This window comes from Podarcis melisellensis, assembly GCF_964234715.1.
Source record: "Podarcis melisellensis genome assembly, chromosome: 3".
NCBI lineage: Eukaryota > Metazoa > Chordata > Lepidosauria > Squamata > Lacertidae > Podarcis > Podarcis melisellensis.
In genome coordinates this window covers 20067440-20084932 of record NC_138530.1, presented here as the reverse complement: position 1 = coordinate 20084932, position 17493 = coordinate 20067440, and the positions used below count along the sequence as shown (strand labels likewise).

Genomic DNA, 17493 nt, shown 5'->3' with positions numbered 1-17493 from the left:
GCCCACCCTGTTCCCACAGTGGCCAACCAGATGCCTATGGAAAACATGCAAGCCAGGCCATAGCCCTCTCCTGCTATTTCGCATCAAATGCTCTCAGAGGCCTGGCGCTTTTGATCTTGGAGGCAATGCCAATCTGCTGCTTCTGCATTTGCAGCACACCAACCTCCCTGCTGCCATGCCCCCTTTCCTCCTGTTAAGTGGGAGCAGCCCATGTTGGGGAAGCCAGCAGGGTGGCTCTGTCCCACCCGGTGACCCACTTCTGCTTTTGAGTAAGCGTACAAAGGCTGTAAAACGCCTTGCCCCCTAATAGTGGCTGAGAGCTGCACGTTAAAACTTTGCAGCTCAGAAAATCATTGCCCTGCACTTTGACCACCATTACTTTACCCTTTGCCAAAGAAATAAAGCTCACCTTTTGGTATGCACTTTTTAAGATTATGTAAATAGTTGACTTATCTGCAGGCAGATCTCAGCAGTGCTTCTTTCGCTTCTGGCCGATGATGCTTTTGCAAACCTGCAGATAAGCTGTCGAGAATAAATGACTGATTGACACAAGGAAAGACTCTTCTCTCTCTCTCTGAGATTAGGATCTCCAAACACAAAACGAATAATTGGGGCTCCAGCGTTGGGTATTATTATCATCACTCTAGTGTGATCTTGGCCTGCATTTTATTAGAGATATCATAAATGCAAATGATGTGAAATAAAGCAATAATATAAAAAGCTGAGAGTGAGTTTTGGCAAGCATGCTTTCGATGTGGTTGAGCAGATTCATGCTTCCGACAACAACTTGTAGCGAAACTGTTTAGGCATTGCAAACCAGCCTTAAAAGTGGCTACTGGAAGAAAATGGTTGAATTGCATCAATTGCTTTGTTTGAAAAACGGGGAGGGTGTCCATGGGGGAAGAACCCAGTTGTCCAGCATAGGAAGAATCCAACTGTCTCACCTCTAAAGGTCTCGCATAGTACATTTAAAAGGTGCACACAAAACTTTTCCCCTCTGTGTCCCGGTATGCTACAGTGACAGTCAGAGGAAGGTCAGGTGAGCACTGAGTACCACTATGCTGTCTGCTACCGGACAGTCCTCTAAGATAGAAAAGTCATTTACAAAGTGGACCAAAGCATAAAACTGGGGATCTCAGGAGCTGTACCTGCAATGCCTTTGGTATGGTTTGGCCTCCAGCATCTGCCTGAGAGATGGCATCCTCTTCCCATTCCATCAAAGAAGCCAGCTGGGCTGAATTTTACTTAACAGCACTGGTGATAAAATAGGATCCTCTGCTGCACCTGCAGCAGTGGACTAGGTTAGGGAGCAGGACATGCTGTACATCGTGGTGGAGGGGTGTGGGTGTGTTTGCTTAGGAAATACAGCTGTAGGGCTGCCAACGTTGCCTCCAGTATTTGCCACCTGAGGCTGCTACCTCCCTCTGTGCCTAATGGTAGGACCAGCCCTGCTGGTCTTCTTTTAAAGACTGGATTGACCCACTGGTGGAGGAAGAGCAGTACAGGAGGAGCGCACCGCCACCGGCAGTGCGATCCTGTTGGGGTGCCCACACGCGCTGGGCGCCAAGCCCCTGCAGGCGGTGCATCATGCCCCCAGGACAAGCGCCAGCCCCCCCCCCGCCTGCTCTCCGCCCCCCCCCCCGGTGCTGGAACATGAAGCTCCATCACTGGATTGACCATTGTGTGGTTCCCAGTAGTGATGTATGGAAGTGAGAGCTGGACCATAAAGAAGGCTGATCGCCGAAGGATTGGTGCTTTTGAATTATGGGGCTGGAGGAGACTCTTGAGAGTCCCATGGACTGCAAGAAGATCGAACCTATCCATTCTTACGGAAATCAGCCCTGAGTGCTCACTGGAAGGACAGGTCCTGAAGCTGAGGCTCCAATACTTTGGCCACCTCATGAGAAGAGAAGACTCCCTGGAAAAGACCCTGATGTTGGGAAAGATGGAGGGCACAAGGAGAAGGGGACGACAGAGGACGAGATGGTTGGACAGTGTTCTCAAAGCTACCGGCATGAGTTTGACCAAACTGCGGGAGGCAGTGGAAGACAGGAGTGCCTGGCGTGCTCTGGTCCATGGGGTCACGAAGAGTCGGACACGACTGAACAACAACAAAGGTGCAGGGCTATGCAGTTAGCTCACTCCAGACATTATCCATGGAAGTCAGTGGTGTGGTTTCTACTGTTAAAAGGAAGTAACTCTGGATGCATCCAATGAGTGGATTACTTTTGGAGCTCTTTGGATTCTGTGTTATATGAAGGTTGTTTTTGATGCTGTGGGCACGCCATTTATGTAAAGTGGTAGTAAACATTGCATCATGCTCAGAGAGGAGAAGGAAACATAGAATCATTATTTAATTGCCCCTTTTAAATACCCTAAAGTTATCCGGTCAGTTTGGTCAGCAGTTTGAAGTTTCCATGCGTCCCGTCCAGAAAGCCGGGTATATGTTCTTTCATCTCCTGGTAACATTTAAAAGTACTGTTCTTGTTCTGCAAGTTGGCATTTGAAGCTGTGATAGCAAGCCTTTTGACAGCAGCATTTATTTCTGACAGCTTAATTACCCATGGGTCCCTAACCTTTGAGTTGCGGGAACTAATGACTGCACACACACACACACACACACACACACACACACACACACACAGAGCACAACAGTGGTATGACAGGACACTCTCCTTTCACTGAGCTTTCTGTAAGAGCTGAGCTGGTTGGTTCCTCAAGAGCTAACAGGACACAGCCCAAGGCATTTTCCCTGTGTACTGCCTGCCTCAAGTCAAGGTTCATAGCAGTGCTCAAAGCCAGGAAAGTTATTTTGGCACCTGACAACCAAAACCAGAGTTAAGCCTTAACCCTGTTTTTGGCTGTTAAGCTTTGTACTACGAGGCAGGAAAAAAGCACCTCATAAACGGATCTCATCCCCATGTCATCTGACAGTAAGAATGCAATGATCATAAATTAAATGACAAACGATTTCGTGACATTTTATCGTTTTTGTTGCTGGCATCCATCTGTCTCGAGAGACAATGGAGTGCGCTTGTGGGGGTGAAATCAAACTGTTGCATTAGTAGCACCAAAGTGACCTCCCCAGGGCGCACCCTGGGCAGTGTGCATGGAGGTCCTTGGCTGCCGATCAGTTATGTGAGGTGGCTACTTTACTCTGCCTAAAGGTAGGGCCGGCCCTAAGGCAGAGATAAAACCAGGGGTCAGCAAACTAAGGTCTGCGGGCTAGATCAGGCCCAATTGCCTTCAGGATCCGGCCTGGGGACTGTCTGTGGATCGGCGTGGGCATTTTGTTCGTTCGGGCTGTGCCATTTCCCCCACTGCGCCATTCCATCCACCCTCCCTCTCACACACCACGGCGGCGCCTCCTCCCTCCCTCCTCCTGGCTTTTCCCTGCCCTGCCTAGAGGAGGAATGGGGCTCAGCTGAGTTGCCTGAGCACCATTTTAAATAGCCCCTCTCTGGAGCCAGCCCTTTTGTGCTGCTCATCTTCCCTCAGCTGCTGCCATCTTGGTGCTCCTGTGGGCTAGAGAGCGGAGTGGACAAGCTCGCTCTGCCTATCCATGAGAAGCAGCAGCAGTGGTGTTGTGGTGGTGGTGGCAGCAGCCCCAGGGAAGGTAAGCGCAGCGGCTGGGGCTGGGGGGTGGGGAGGAGGACTAATTGCCCCCTCGCCTCTTCTTCCAGCCCCCGTCCCCGGTGCCACTTCTTTGGCCCACCACAAGGTCTGAGGGACAGTGGACCGGCTTGCATCTAAAAAAATTTGCCGACCCTTGGCTATAACTCTTGGGTGTGTTCTCATGGAAAGGCAGGATATAAATTCAAGATAAGAAATGATGTTTGCACATGCCAGTGTGGCATAGTTCATAAAAAAATACTTGGGGCAAATCAAACTGAAACGCACTCCTCCCTATTCAGCAGTGAAGCTCACAAGGAAAGTAGAGTTTCTCTTATTGTGGACTCAGTGCTGCTCAGTGCATGCATGTTTCGGTAGTGTCCACATGACTGTGGCTCCCCTCAGCTAAATTTGATCCAGATTTACCATTTCCAAATCCAATCAGCAAAAACCGCCCAAACAAATGATAATTCTGGATTTAAGGGGAGAGGGGATGGAGGATGGCATTTTGACAAACGCGATATTGTGTGGGCACTGCAAAGAACCTGCACCAAGTGCACAAGAAACTGCCATGTGAACTGTCCCTAAATCTCTCGGTACAGTGGTACCTCGGGTTAAGTACTTAATTCGTTCTGGAGGTCCGTTCTTAACCTGAAACTGTTCTTAACCTGAAGCACCACTTTAGCTAATGGGGCCTCCTGCTGCTGCCATGCCGCCGGAGCACGATTTCTGTTCTCATCCTGAAGCAAAGTTCTTAACCTGAGGTACTTTTTCTGGGTTGGCAGAGTCTGTAACCTGAAGCGTCTGTAACCTGAAGGGTATGTAACCTGAGGTACCACTGTATAACCAAAATGGCAGGGTATATGGAAATGTAATGGACAGAGAAGCAAAAGAGCCCAGAAAATGTGTGATTCAAAACCTTTCACAGACAATCTAGACCTTAATTTAAATCTGAATATGAATAAAACTAAATAAAATGGGGAAGAAAGCATGCTTTCTTTGTTTAGAGATGAGGTGCGCATATGCACTGCAAGACATACCAGTTTCAGAAGAAGCACTCTCTCAGCAGCGTGAGAGAAGGGAGAAAGCCTCTTCTGAGATTGTGGCAGCCGCTTACATCTCATTTTATACAGTATTAACATTTATGGGGTGGGGTGGGGATTGGTGGAAATGTGTTGCACCATTTTTAGTCATAATGCTTTTCCTTGATTAACCTAGCCAAGTAACCAGCTAAAGACCACAACCCTGATTGACAGCTTTGTGGAGAGAAGCAGCTGGTTTTTGCAGAGAATTTGATTGTAGCTGATATAAAGGTAAAGGTAAAGGACCCTTGGATTCTCAAGTCCAAGCAAATTCGACTATGGGATGCGACGCTCATCTCCGCTTTCAGGCCGAGGGAGCCGGTGTTTGTCTGCAGACAGCTTTCCCAGATCATGTGGCCAGCATGACTAAACTGCTTCTGGTGCAACAGGGCCAAAGCGCACAGAAACACTGAAATATAGCCCTTGTGATGGGGGGAAGGCTTGTAGCTTAGTGGCAGAGCAGTATCCTCAGTATCTGCAGGTGGGGCTGGGAGAAAACTATGTCGGGAACCCTGAAGATACACTGCCAGGCAGTGGGTCAATAGTCTGAGTCAGTATAAAGGAGCTTGAGAACTTAATTCACAACATGAGCTTCTCCTGATGGCTCTCCACACTGGCTCCTAATGTGCCTCAATCAAGTAATAGCTTATTTTCCATCATCCAGCAACACACACTTCTCTCTTGTATTCCTTCCCTGGAGGATTTCAATTCAAAATAGCTGATAATATTAATAGTGGGCGACCAGCAATCGGTATCATAGAAGTGTCCCCTTTTGCTGTAGATGTTGGGGTGGGGTGGGGAACCTTCTAAACGCTACTTAGTGGGGCTATTGTGTCTGTAATCTGAAGCATCTAAGGCTATTTAAGGCATTGCTGAGGTTGCCAAACCTTTGTTGGAGAAATTAGTTTGGGAGGGGCCTTGCATGTGATTATACGCCACGAGTGTATTTCTTTATGATGAAGCTTTTGCGATTCAGTTGGCTGGTTCTGCAGAAAATTTATCTCTTTAACCTGCGGTATTCCCAAAGGCTCAGGTAGAGACTTAGTTGGGCTTAGATGTCTCCTGCACATTTACCTTTGAAAAAGAACAAATCTTGCAAAATATTTTTGATTAAAAAAAAAAGCTGTGCAGCACAGATACAATGGGATGTGGACCGCTTGCATGTGCATAGGAATATTTTCCCCAGTGTCATGAGGTGGGTGGGGGGAACCCAAGTGTTCCTGTATCAAAAACCAAGAGGACTCTAAAAACTAATGAGAGATTTTGGGCAATCGTATGTCAGCGAGAACCAACCTTTGCTCTTCCTCCTTTTCCAGGGGAAGCCATCAAAGTCTTCAGTTAAATATAGTTTTCCATTTCTTGAATACGAGCTGCCTTTAACCCCAACTTGGGAGAAAGACGGGAGAGAAAAATGACTGCCACCAGTGCTGGCCCTAGCATTAGGCAGAGTGGGGCAGTCCACTCATCTGGCAAATGCTTCTTCTTTGGGGATCACTTGTAGCCCAGTAAGATTGTCTTCCATAAACACGGTTTTAACAATGAGTCCATAAGTGACTGTGGAGGCCAGTTCTAGATCCACACATCCTTCCACAGTGGGGCCATTGGTTTCCGGGCGGGAGCGCTCGCAGGCCAGTGTTTCCCAGTTGTCAGTGTTTATACTACATTTTTAAAGATTTGCCTTGAGACGGTCTTTAAACCTCTTTTGTTGACCACCAGCATTACGCTTTCCATTTTTAAGTTCAGAATAGAGTAGCTGCTTTGGAAGACGATCATCAGACATCCGGAATAGAGTAGTTGCTTTGGAAGACGATCATCAGACATCCGCACAACATGATCAGAACAACGTAGTTGATGTTGAAGAATCATTGCTTCAACACTGGTGATCTTTGCTTCTTCCAGTACACTGATATTAGTTTGCCTGTAGGTGCTAGAGGGTGGGCAGCAGCAGTGAGGGGTTGATGCCCTCAACTTTCTGAGTTAGTCTGCTGCCCTCAGGTGTGGTAGAGGATGATGACCCATCATTATAACCCAGTGTTGTAGTAAAATTCAGCTACAAGTCCAGTTGGCTTCCATACATTCTCTCTCTCTGTGTGTGTATCTTGTCCTTGCCTCAGGTATTAAAGTTTCTTGGGTCGGCTCTGCAAAGTTGTATAGGGCTTTATAGGGAAGCACCAACAACCTGAGTTGAATGCTCAGGGGTGAACTGGGAGCCAGTGAAGTTTTTCAGTACCAAAAAAAAGCTGTGTTTCACTGAGTTCTCTGGGAGCTGATCCCAAGTAAGCATGCACAGGATTGCAGCCTAAAACAGAATAGTTTACCTCCTTCATTGTTGTGCCCTCAGGTCAGCACACCTGTGCTGCTGGGCCTGTGCTGTATAAAGTGATTGCCGCTCCTTGTTTCTTAACAGGAAAACAGAAGCACAACCTAAGGAGACCACAGGCTGAAATTATGAATTAAGCGCCACTCCCTTAAATAGTGGGCACAGGTGGTGCGCAGCAACTTGAATGAGGCCCAGAACCTGCTTGGAGGCGAGGACACATTTTGTTGCTGGTCCCATTCCTTGTACAGTGGTACCTCGGGTTACAAACGCTTTGGGTTACAAACTCCGCTAACCCGGAAGTAGTACTTTTTTTTTTTAATTAATTTTTATTAAAGTTTCCACAACATTTTCAACACAAACAAATACAAAACAATTAAACGTAAAACAGATATACTTCTGAATCTTAGTTTCATGTGCCTTACTTTCTCAACTTCCTCATACCTCCCCTTGCTGCATTCTCCTGTCAATAAATTTTAAGCAAATCCCCAGCTTGTTTCAACTTAATCTTAATAACTCTCATTTTCATTCTCTTATCTATTACCGCAGTTAACCCCTATCTTCCGGAAGTAGTACCTTGGGTTGCGAACTTTGCCCCAGGATGAGAACGGAAATCGCGCAGCTGCACTGTGGTGGCGGGAGGCCCTATTAGTGAAAGCGCATCTCAGGTTAAGAACGGTTTCAGGTTAAGAACGGACCTCCGGAATGAATTAAGTTCATAACCTGAGGTACCACTGTATTTAATTCCTACTTCAGTTCACGGTGCCATCAGAAAACAGCGATCATTTAGTCTCCCGCCACTTTTGTCAACTCAGAGCTCACCTTTTTAATGAACATCAATACTGATGTCATTTGTCTGCTTTTATGCGATGCAATATCATTTTTAGCACTCGGTGGGGTTAGTTGTGACTGGCAATACAGTGGTGCCTCGCAAGACGAAATTAATCCGTTCCGCGAGGCTCTTCGTATAGCGGTTTTTTCGTCTTGCGAAGCAAGCCCATTGACAGCTTAGCGGATTAGCGCTACAGCTGTCAAGCGGCTTCCAGCGATCAGCTGTTAAGCGGCTTATCAGCGGAACAGCTGATAAGTGGCTTAAGAAAAGGGCAAAAAAAGCGAAAAAAAACCCGCGGGGGAATGCAAGATTTTTTTCGTCTTGCGAAGCAACCCCATAGGGGAATTCGTTTTGCGAAGCGCCTCCAAAACGGAAAACCCTTTCGTCTAGCGGGTTTTTCGTCTTGCGAGGCGTTCGTCTTGCGGGGCACCACTGTATGTTCTTTGTCCAGTTTTCTTCCTTTTATGGGTTTTAATTACCACGGTTGATTGATTTTCTTAAGATTAAATGGTTTTGAACTGAAAAATGGTGCATTGCCCAGAGGATGTGAGATTATGAGGGATAAGGTAAATACAACAGCTAATTTAGAACAAACCATTTTGAACTCAGTAAGATTGAGAACATTGTTCCCATTCCAGAAGGCCCTTGTATTTGTACTGCCGGAGTATAAATTATTACTTCTCAATAGCTTTTACAGTCGGTACAATTATTTTCTCTTTCTCCTTTTGTCTTTGTCATCACAGGAGCAGTTCTGAAAGGAGGAAGGAGAAGTCAAGGGATGCCGCAAGGTGCAGGAGGAGCAAGGAGACAGAGGTCTTCTATGAGCTGGCCCATGAACTCCCTTTGCCTCACAACATCAGCTCACACCTGGACAAAGCATCGATAATGCGCCTCGCAATCAGTTTCTTGCGGACACACAAACTATTGTCTTCAGGTAAGCTTTGTAAAAGCAGAGATGTCTATGAATGGTGGTGTTATGTACTGAAGTTCTCACCCTGGGCCAGCAGGGGGATACTGTAGATAGTTATGCAAATAATGGATCGAAAGTGACATTCAGTGATTGGATAGTTTTAGAAAATGGTTACAGTTACGTTGTACTGGAGCTCTATATAAGCAGGCTGACTGAACCCTTCAGTTCAGTTCTGTTCTGGCCTGTGAATAAACAAGAGCTGTTTGAAGAATCGCTGTGTCGTCTGATATGTTCACCCACCACTTAACAGGTGGTGTGTTGTCCAGTGACAACTGGCAACCCAGCGCCTTGTATCAGGTCCATCAAACTTCCCATTTGGGGAGCATGGCCCCCAGTTCCCAGGACCTTTCAATATTGAAACCAAAGAAGTGCCATGGTCAGATCACTTCCTGGTGCAACTGGACTTCTCCGCGACCCTTCCCCTCTGCAGGGAAGTGGGACCAATTCGGATGGTCAGCCCCCGCCACTTAATGGATCTAAATGGTTTCCAGAGAGTGGTAGGGGATGCTTTATCCCATGTTGATGGCCTTTCAGCTGATTCCCTGGTGGCCCGCTGGAATGCGGAGTTAACCAGGGCTATTGACTGTCTGGCTCCGAAGCGCCCTCTCCGATTGCATGGAGCCCGGACAGCCCCGTGGTTTTCTTCGGAGCTGAGGGCGATGAAACAATCGCTGAGACGGCTAGAGCGTCGGTGGCAGAAAACTCACTCCGAATCTGACCGGACACAGGTTAGAGCTCAACGTCGAGCCTACCAAGTGGCGATAGCGACGGCGAAGAAGACTTTCTTCACTGCCTCTATTGCATCTGCAGAAAATAGTAGCAGGAGACTCTTTCAGGTGGTCCGCAATTTAACGGAACCACCTTTACCACCGGGGCCTTGTAAAGACCCCAAGATCTTTTTTGCAGATAAAATCACTCATATTCGGAAGGAGCTAGACACCACCGTGGGAGCAGGGCTGGGGCGGGAGAGCGCTAGAGCCCTGTCTGGTCAAGTTGCATGGAATCAGTTTCAATCCGTTACCCCCGAGGATGTGGACAGGCTGCTTGGACGCGTGAAACCAACCACCTGTCTCCTTGATCCTTGCCCATCCTGGCTAATAAAAGCAAGCCGGGAAGGGCTGGGCGATGGGCTCTGCGGGGTGGTGAATGCTTCCCTCTGTGAGGGAACATTCCCAGATCCGCTGAAAGAGGCGGTCGTTAAACCGCTTCTTAAAAAACCATCTTTAGACCCGGCCAGTATGGCCAACTATCGCCCAGTCTCAAATCTTCCATTCTTGGGCAAGGTGATTGAGCGTGTGGTTGCTGAACAACTCCAGGCACGCCTGGAGGATGCGGACCATTTGGATCCCTTCCAATCGGGGTTCAGGCCTCATCATGGGACTGAAACTGCCTTGGTCGCACTGGTTGATGATCTCCGGCGAGCTAGGGACAAAGGTGAGAGTTGTTTCCTAGTTCTGCTGGATCTCTCAGCGGCCTTTGATACAATCGACCATAACATCCTTCTGGACCGTCTAGAGGGGTTGGGAGCTGGGGGTACTGTTATACAGTGGTTTCGCTCCTTCCTCCTGGGCCGTGTTCAGAAAGTGGTGGTGGGGGATGAGTGTTCATACCCTTGGGCCCTCACTTGTGGGGTACCTCAGGGTTCCGTCCTCTCCCCCATGCTTTTTAACATCTATATGAAGCCGCTGGGAGAGATCATCAGGGGGTTTGGACTGGGTGTCCATCAATATGCAGATGATACCCAGCTCTACCTCTCTTTCAAATCAGAACCAGTGAAGGCGGTGAAGGTCCTGTGTGAGTGCCTGGAGGCGGTTGGAGGATGGATGGCGGCTAATGGATTGAAGCTGAATCCTGACAAGACAGAAGTACTGTTTTTGGGGGACAGGGGGCGGGCTGGTGTGGAGGACTCCCTGGTCCTGAATAGGGTAACTGTGCCCCTGAAGGACCAGGTGCGTAGCCTGGGAGTCATTTTGGACTCACAGCTGTCCATGGAGGCGCAGGTCAATTCTGTATCCAGGGCAGCTGTCTACCAACTCCACCTGGTACGCAGGCTGAGACCCTACCTGCCCGCGGACTGTCTCACCAGAGTGGTGCAGGCTCTAGTTATCTCCCGCTTGGACTACTGCAATGCGCTCTACGTGGGGCTACCTTTGAAGGTGACTCGGAAACTACAGCTAATCCAGAATGCGGCAGCTAGACTGGTGACTGGGGGCGGCCGCCGAGACCACATAACACCGGTCTTGAAAGACCTACATTGGCTCCCAGTACGTTTCCGAGCACAATTCAAAGTCCTAAACGGCCTCGGCCCAGTATACCTGAAGGAGCGTCTCCACCCCCATTGTTCTGCCCGGATGCTGAGGTCCAGTGCCGAGGGCCTTCTGGCGGTTCCCTCATTGCGAGAAGCAAAGCTACAGGGAACCAGGCAGAGGGCCTTTTCGGTAGTGGCGCCCGCCCTGTGGAACGCCCTCCCATCAGATGTCAAAACGATAAACAACTACTTGACATTCAGAAGACATCATAAGGCAGCCCTGTTCAGGGAAGTTTTTAATGTATGATATTTTAGTGTTTTCTGGTTTCTATGGAAGCCGCCCAGAGTGGCTGGGGAAACCCAGCCAGATGGGCGGGGTACAAATAATAAATTATTATTATTATTATTATTATTATTCAGTGGTGTAGCGGTCAAGCAGCAGAATGTCTTGGGCTGGCCCTGTTCAAGGGCAAATTACTTTGGGAGATTTTTCAGAAGGAAAACATTGGGTGGAAGGATCCATTCCCCCACACATTTTATCCACCTGCAACTACTTTTGGGTGGTGGTTGTTGTCTTGTTTGTGTTTGTTTTTAAAGATGGCAATTCCAAGCCCAGGAATTTGTTTAAATTTATACCCAATTTGTTCCTCACTCCTGCCAAGTTGGCTGTGGTGGAAGGAAAGGTCTATACTGGTATTACATACATAAAATGAATGCATTGCCCAAGTAACAAATAAAATACAAATAAGACACACGCACATGCACAAAATCAGCATTGCTTCACAAAGGCAAGGCATACACCTAAAAATAAACCCGGACTAATGTTAATTAAAACCAATTAAAAGATTTTCAAGCTTGAGGAATTTTTAATCTAATTGAAATGCCAGAGATGATAAATCACAAAAGATTTCCATGCTGGGACAAGCATATCTCAATCTTGTGTGGAAAAGACGGTTGCATAACTGCCTTTAGAAGGTCTTCGCTTAAACAGGATAGCATATAAAGGCCATTCTGTCTCCCTAAGCATCTGTAGCTCATTGCTGGTTAGTCCATAGTCTGCAACCCTCTGCTGTGTGTGCGTGTCTCTGTGTGAAAGCAGGAAAAACACCTTTCGAGATTGGTCGGCCATCTCCTTGAAGTGCCAGACGTGTTTCATGTCTTGTTATCTTTGCCATCTGTACAGCTGAAAATAATCTTATATTTCCATTCTGCCAAAGAGCCCTTGTATAATTCAAAAGCTTGCATACTTCTATACCAGCAGAAGCCTGCCCAGCAAAAGAGAATGCTAACAGAGGTGTCTGATGAATGGGGTTCTGGAGAAATCTGATACGAAAGGACCTCAGCTACACCTCTTTTGGCTAATATGCAGATTGGAACATAGTCAACTTTCTGATTTCTCACTCCTCCAAATTTTGCAATGCATTTCCTGGTCCAAAACTTGTATCGAGGTGCATTTTGAAATTTAACATTAAATGTGTATTCTGAGATATAATAAGTTTAGAAATGTGCATTTAAACACTGGGCGCTGCCATATGCAGAATCAAACCATTGGTCCATTTTGCTCAGTATTTTCTACACTAGCCTGGCAACAGCTCTCCAGAGTTTCAGGCACAATTCTCTCCCAGTTCTACCTCGAGTTGCTGGGGATTGAAACTTCTGCATATTTTGAAAGAAAAATACATATGTAAATTTTTTAAAAAATGTTTCTTTAAAATAAAATCCTGCACAGATTAATGCGGAAACAAGAGGGAACAGATTTATGAATATGCACAGACCGGAAACAGACTGAATGGTCCACCCTAATGACTTGATTAGCGCTGATTGCAACAGAGAGTAGATTTGTGATATGGCCTAGATTCCCTGCCCAATAAAATCTAGTCTGGCTGCCTTAATGCATCAGGCGGGAAACCACCCACGTTGCTCAGCCCAGGGGAGCCATGCAAAATGGAACTTGGTCAGAGAGAGTGTTTGTTTGCTTATGCATGTGAAGCTCATTATTCAGAGTGTTTAATTAGAGGTTTCCATGATGGTGTTTCTGTGGGCAAGTAACATGCTGTCAACAGAGCCACTTGTCATGCACCATGCAGTGGATCCCGGGTAAGGATCCATAGTCCATTGGCACATGTTCTGCATGCAGAAGATCCCAGGTTCTAGCCATTGTGTCTCCAGGTAGGACTGGGGGGAAATCCTATCTGGAGAGTGGCTGCTGGTCACTGAAGCTAGATGGACTACCTAGATTGATTAGGCAGGTTCTTCTGCCCTCACGACTGCCTGGCATTACACATCCAGCATAGAAATCGGGACTGTCACCCCTAAAGTAAGGCTTGGTGAGATGATTAATCTCGGGATTGTGGATTCAAGCACCATCTTGGGCAGAAAGTTTCTGCGTCGCAGGGATTTGGTCTTGCTGACCCTTGTGTTCGCTTCCGACTCTGCATGGCAGGAGCCACCAACACTATAGACAGCTGCCAGAGGGGGAAATACATTCAGTTTTACCTCGGGTTACAGACGCTTCAGATTACAGACTCCGCTAACCCAGAAATAGTACCTCGGGTTAAGAACTTTGCTTCAGGATGAGAGCAGAAATCGCGTGTTGGCAGCGCGGCGGCAGTGGGAGGCCCATTAGCTAAAGTGATACTTCAGGTTAATAACAGTTTCAGTGATGTGTGATGAGTGATGTGAATTAGGTTTATTAAAAAATAAAAAAGTTAGCCTCCAATCTTTGGACTTAATGCCCCTTTCATTTAGTTAAAAATAGGATCGTAGGCAGATGTTATTTCGAATCGGAGGATTGCGTCACCCCTTACGCTAAGTGGTTTAATGCATCGAGCAGGGAGGAAATTAAGACAGTTTGGATTAAAACAATAACAAACCATTATTTCCTGTTCTGGAGTGTGCATCCTCTTTCAAAGTTCGTCCTTTGCTAAGTTTGGTCTGCCTGTTGATTTCCCCTCCCAAAGTTACATAGCTAGTTGGATAGCTCCAGTCTGTAATTCGTAATTCTATCAGTAAGAACATTCAGAGATTCAGGAAAGCTTCCCTGGCAGTGACTGTGTATTGTGCAGTAAGTCAGTGGAGATTATTACCCCAGGGCTGTAGCTGTTTTACTTCTTAAAGCAGGTGTGCACAACCTTTCGGACTTCCCCCTCCTGCTTTAAAGGTTTCATCCAATGACAGCTCCCATGCTGATGAAAGACCTTTGGATCCAGCAGAGGCTTCTACCAGCAGAATGGGGAGGGAAGCAATTTTTGCCAGTTCCCCTTCCTTCCTGGAACTCAACTCCCCCAACCCTCTGGAACAGATTTTGGGGGTGCCCAGGGAGCTGTGATAGTAGATGCTCCTGCTGTGTGAGAGCAAGAATGCTAAATGGATTCCACTCACTTCTGTAATGTGCATTTCTCTCAAAGCCAGTATTTGACTGTTGCTTACTGGTTCCTTCATTCTTATTTGTTTTCTTGAGCTGTAGTTGCAAGTCAGTTTGCAACCCCAGAGAACAGAACCCAGAGACGCAGAAAAACATCACTATATTCATTAGTTTATGTGGTGTACAATCAAGTGTGATGTGTGTTTCTCTGTTTTTGAACTGAAGCCCCCTATTTAATTCCCTCTCTATGGGACATGGGGAATCAGCCAGTGAGAGCCAGTGTGGTGTAGTGGTTAAGAGTGGTGGACTCGTAATCTGGTGAACCGGATTCGATTCCCCACTCCTCCACATGCAGCTGCTGGGTGACCTTGGGCCATTCACACTTCTCTGAAGTCTCTCAGCCCCACTCACCTCACAGAGTGTTTGTTGTAGGGGAGGAAGGGAAAGGAGAATGTTAGCCGCTTTGAGACTCCTTCGGGTAGTGATAAAGTGGGGTATCAAATCCAAACTCTTCTTCTTCTTCTTCAGCAGTGCAGCAACCTTTCCCTAACACGCTAGCATTCTCTCCTAGCAAACCTGACATCCAAAAGTTGGATGTTTTGAATAAGTTCCTATGGCCATGGTGTGCCTAGGTGTGATCCTTATTCTTCAAAACCACATGTATGGGTAACAGATGTGTAGATCAGGACGCAGCATTGTGTATTGGCCTTTATGTCTACAGGCCTATAAATTAATCACAAATGCATTCTCAGAGTGTGGATCAGTAAAGGTAAAGGGGACCCCTGACCATTAGGTCCAGTTGTGGCCGACTCGGGTTGTGGCGCTCATCTCGCTTTATTGGCCGAGGGAGCCGGCGTACAGCTTCCGGGTCATGTGGCCAGCATGACTAAGCCACTTCTGGCAAACCAGAGCAGCGAACGGAAACGCCGTTTACCTTCCCACCGGAGTGGTACCTATTTATCTACTAGCACTTTGACATGCTTTCGAACTGCTAGGTTGGCAGGAGCAGGGACCGATCAATGGGAGCTCACTCCGTCGCGGGGATTCGAACCGCCTGACCTTCTGGTCGGCAAGTCCTAGGCTCTGTGGTTTAACCCACAACGCCACCCGCATCCCTGTCAGTACATACTGCAAAAACCTTTCTCCCTCCTCCTCCTCTCTCTCTCTCTCTCTGTTTGTGTGTGTGTGAAATGCAGTATTTTAGAAAAAGTCATGGCTGGCTGGAACATTTTTTGCAGGTCCTGCTCATGAAAATTTGTCACCCAAGCTACTGATGTAGAACACATTGTGGGAGGGTTGCTACAGAACCAATGGGAGGTCAAAGTGCCTGGTGTGATCTTGAGCATCACATTCTGCAAAGATAGGAAATGTCTCCATAGCTCTTGAGTTCAAAAGTGAGAAAGTGAGAAACACTGACTTAAGCAGTCCAGATAAAATCTGCCAAATGATATCTGACCAACAGAGATGGGTAGGAATTCTCAACAGAGTTCTCATTTTAAGCCTCCCTAGTTCATACTTCCTGAAACAATATAAAAATTGAAACACAGCTGATTCACATTTCTCTGAATGTTGCAGTGCAGTTCTCTAGCCATGTAATGTGTACAAAAATGCATATAACTATGGTAAGGCATACATGAAATTGCATATGTTAGTGAAAACCCCATACAAAAAGGCATTATATTGGGGTGCGTAGGGTATTTTTGTTTGTTTGTTACTACGTTATGTATTTTTGTGTTTTTATATTGCAAAGTGTCTTGTGGTCCTCAGATAAAGGGTGGTATGGAAATTTAAGAAATAATAACAGCGCAAAAATCGTTAAAAAGTGTACATTAGACAAGATTGCACACACCTGTGTGAATTTGAGGAGAAATTTGCTGCTCAGTTTCATGAGGATTTTTTTTTTAATTGCAAACTGATGAGGAGAAGTGACGTTAAGAGTGGGAAAAAGAAAAATAGGGGAGAAACTGAAATTGACGGGTTTGATCAGCCTGAGAAGTAACCCACCCTTCCAAAGCAGCAAATATACAAATAGTCAAAATGTTATGTCCAGCTTTATCTTGTTTCAAGCTCTCCCCTTCCTGTTTAGTCTCATTACTTCCTACACCCACCTTGCTGATTTAAGTTAACATTTTTTCTTTAAAACAAACAGACAAAGACTACAAGTTTATAGTTTTGTTTTGTTTTTCGAAGCAAACATTTGGACTCTTAGAAGTACAATCATGCTAGATTTACACACATATTTGCTTGGGGGGGGCAGGGTTATATTATTTTACCAACAAAAAGCAACCCTTGGCAAATTTGGTATAGGAGTTCAGTTATCAATTCAGCTCAAACATTTTCAAAACATTTTTATTTCACATCATGTCTTCATTTGAGAAATGTTGGTAGCTGAGTCTCCTGAAGCCCCGCCCCTCATAGGAGCCAACTCCTAGGGGCCGTGGGGGCTTTGGCCCCCACAATAAAATATTTGAGGGAGCTGGGCCCACACCAAGTTGATGGGCATTCCCATTCAAATGGTGTGTGTGCACTGCATCATGTGATTGATTATGTGGGGTGGGGCTTATTTGGGCCCCCACAATATTTTATTCAGGTTGGCACCCCTGCCACTCCCCACCTGTATTTCAGCTTGCCGAAGAGAAGAGGGAAAATGAGCACAGTGGTACCTCAGGTTACATACATTTCAGGTTACATACGCTTCAGGTTACAGACTCCGCTAACCCAGAAATAGTGCTTCAGGTTAAGAACTTTGCTTCAGGATGAGAACAGAAATTGTGCTCTGGCGGCGTGGCAGCAGTGGGGGGCCCCTTTAGCTAAAGTGGTGCTTCAGGTTAAGAACAGTTTCAGGTTAAGAACGGACCTCCGGAACGAATTAAGTACTTAACCTGAGGTACCACTCAGGTATTTAGAATGAACCTGTGCTACTTTTAGAATGAGTTTTGTGTCCTGTGTGTATTCCACTGAAGCCGCCTGAAGGTCTGAAACTGTTCTTTTTTTAATCATTTCATAATAGGAAATGCTGGTCCCATGCCTTGGAGTTCAAAAGAGTGCAACATACCAAGCGTTCTTTT

General features: G+C 46.6%; 1 protein-coding gene across 1 annotated transcript in view; it reads left to right on the top strand.

The window, feature by feature from the left end:
* Positions 1 to 17493, top strand: part of EPAS1 (endothelial PAS domain protein 1) — a 135381-nt gene that overhangs the window by 56082 nt on the left and 61806 nt on the right. Inside the window, exon 2 of the mRNA XM_081903899.1 lies at positions 8587 to 8777. Coding sequence (XP_081760025.1) covers positions 8587 to 8777 — 191 coding nt within the window. The remainder of the gene's footprint in view (positions 1 to 8586; positions 8778 to 17493) is intronic.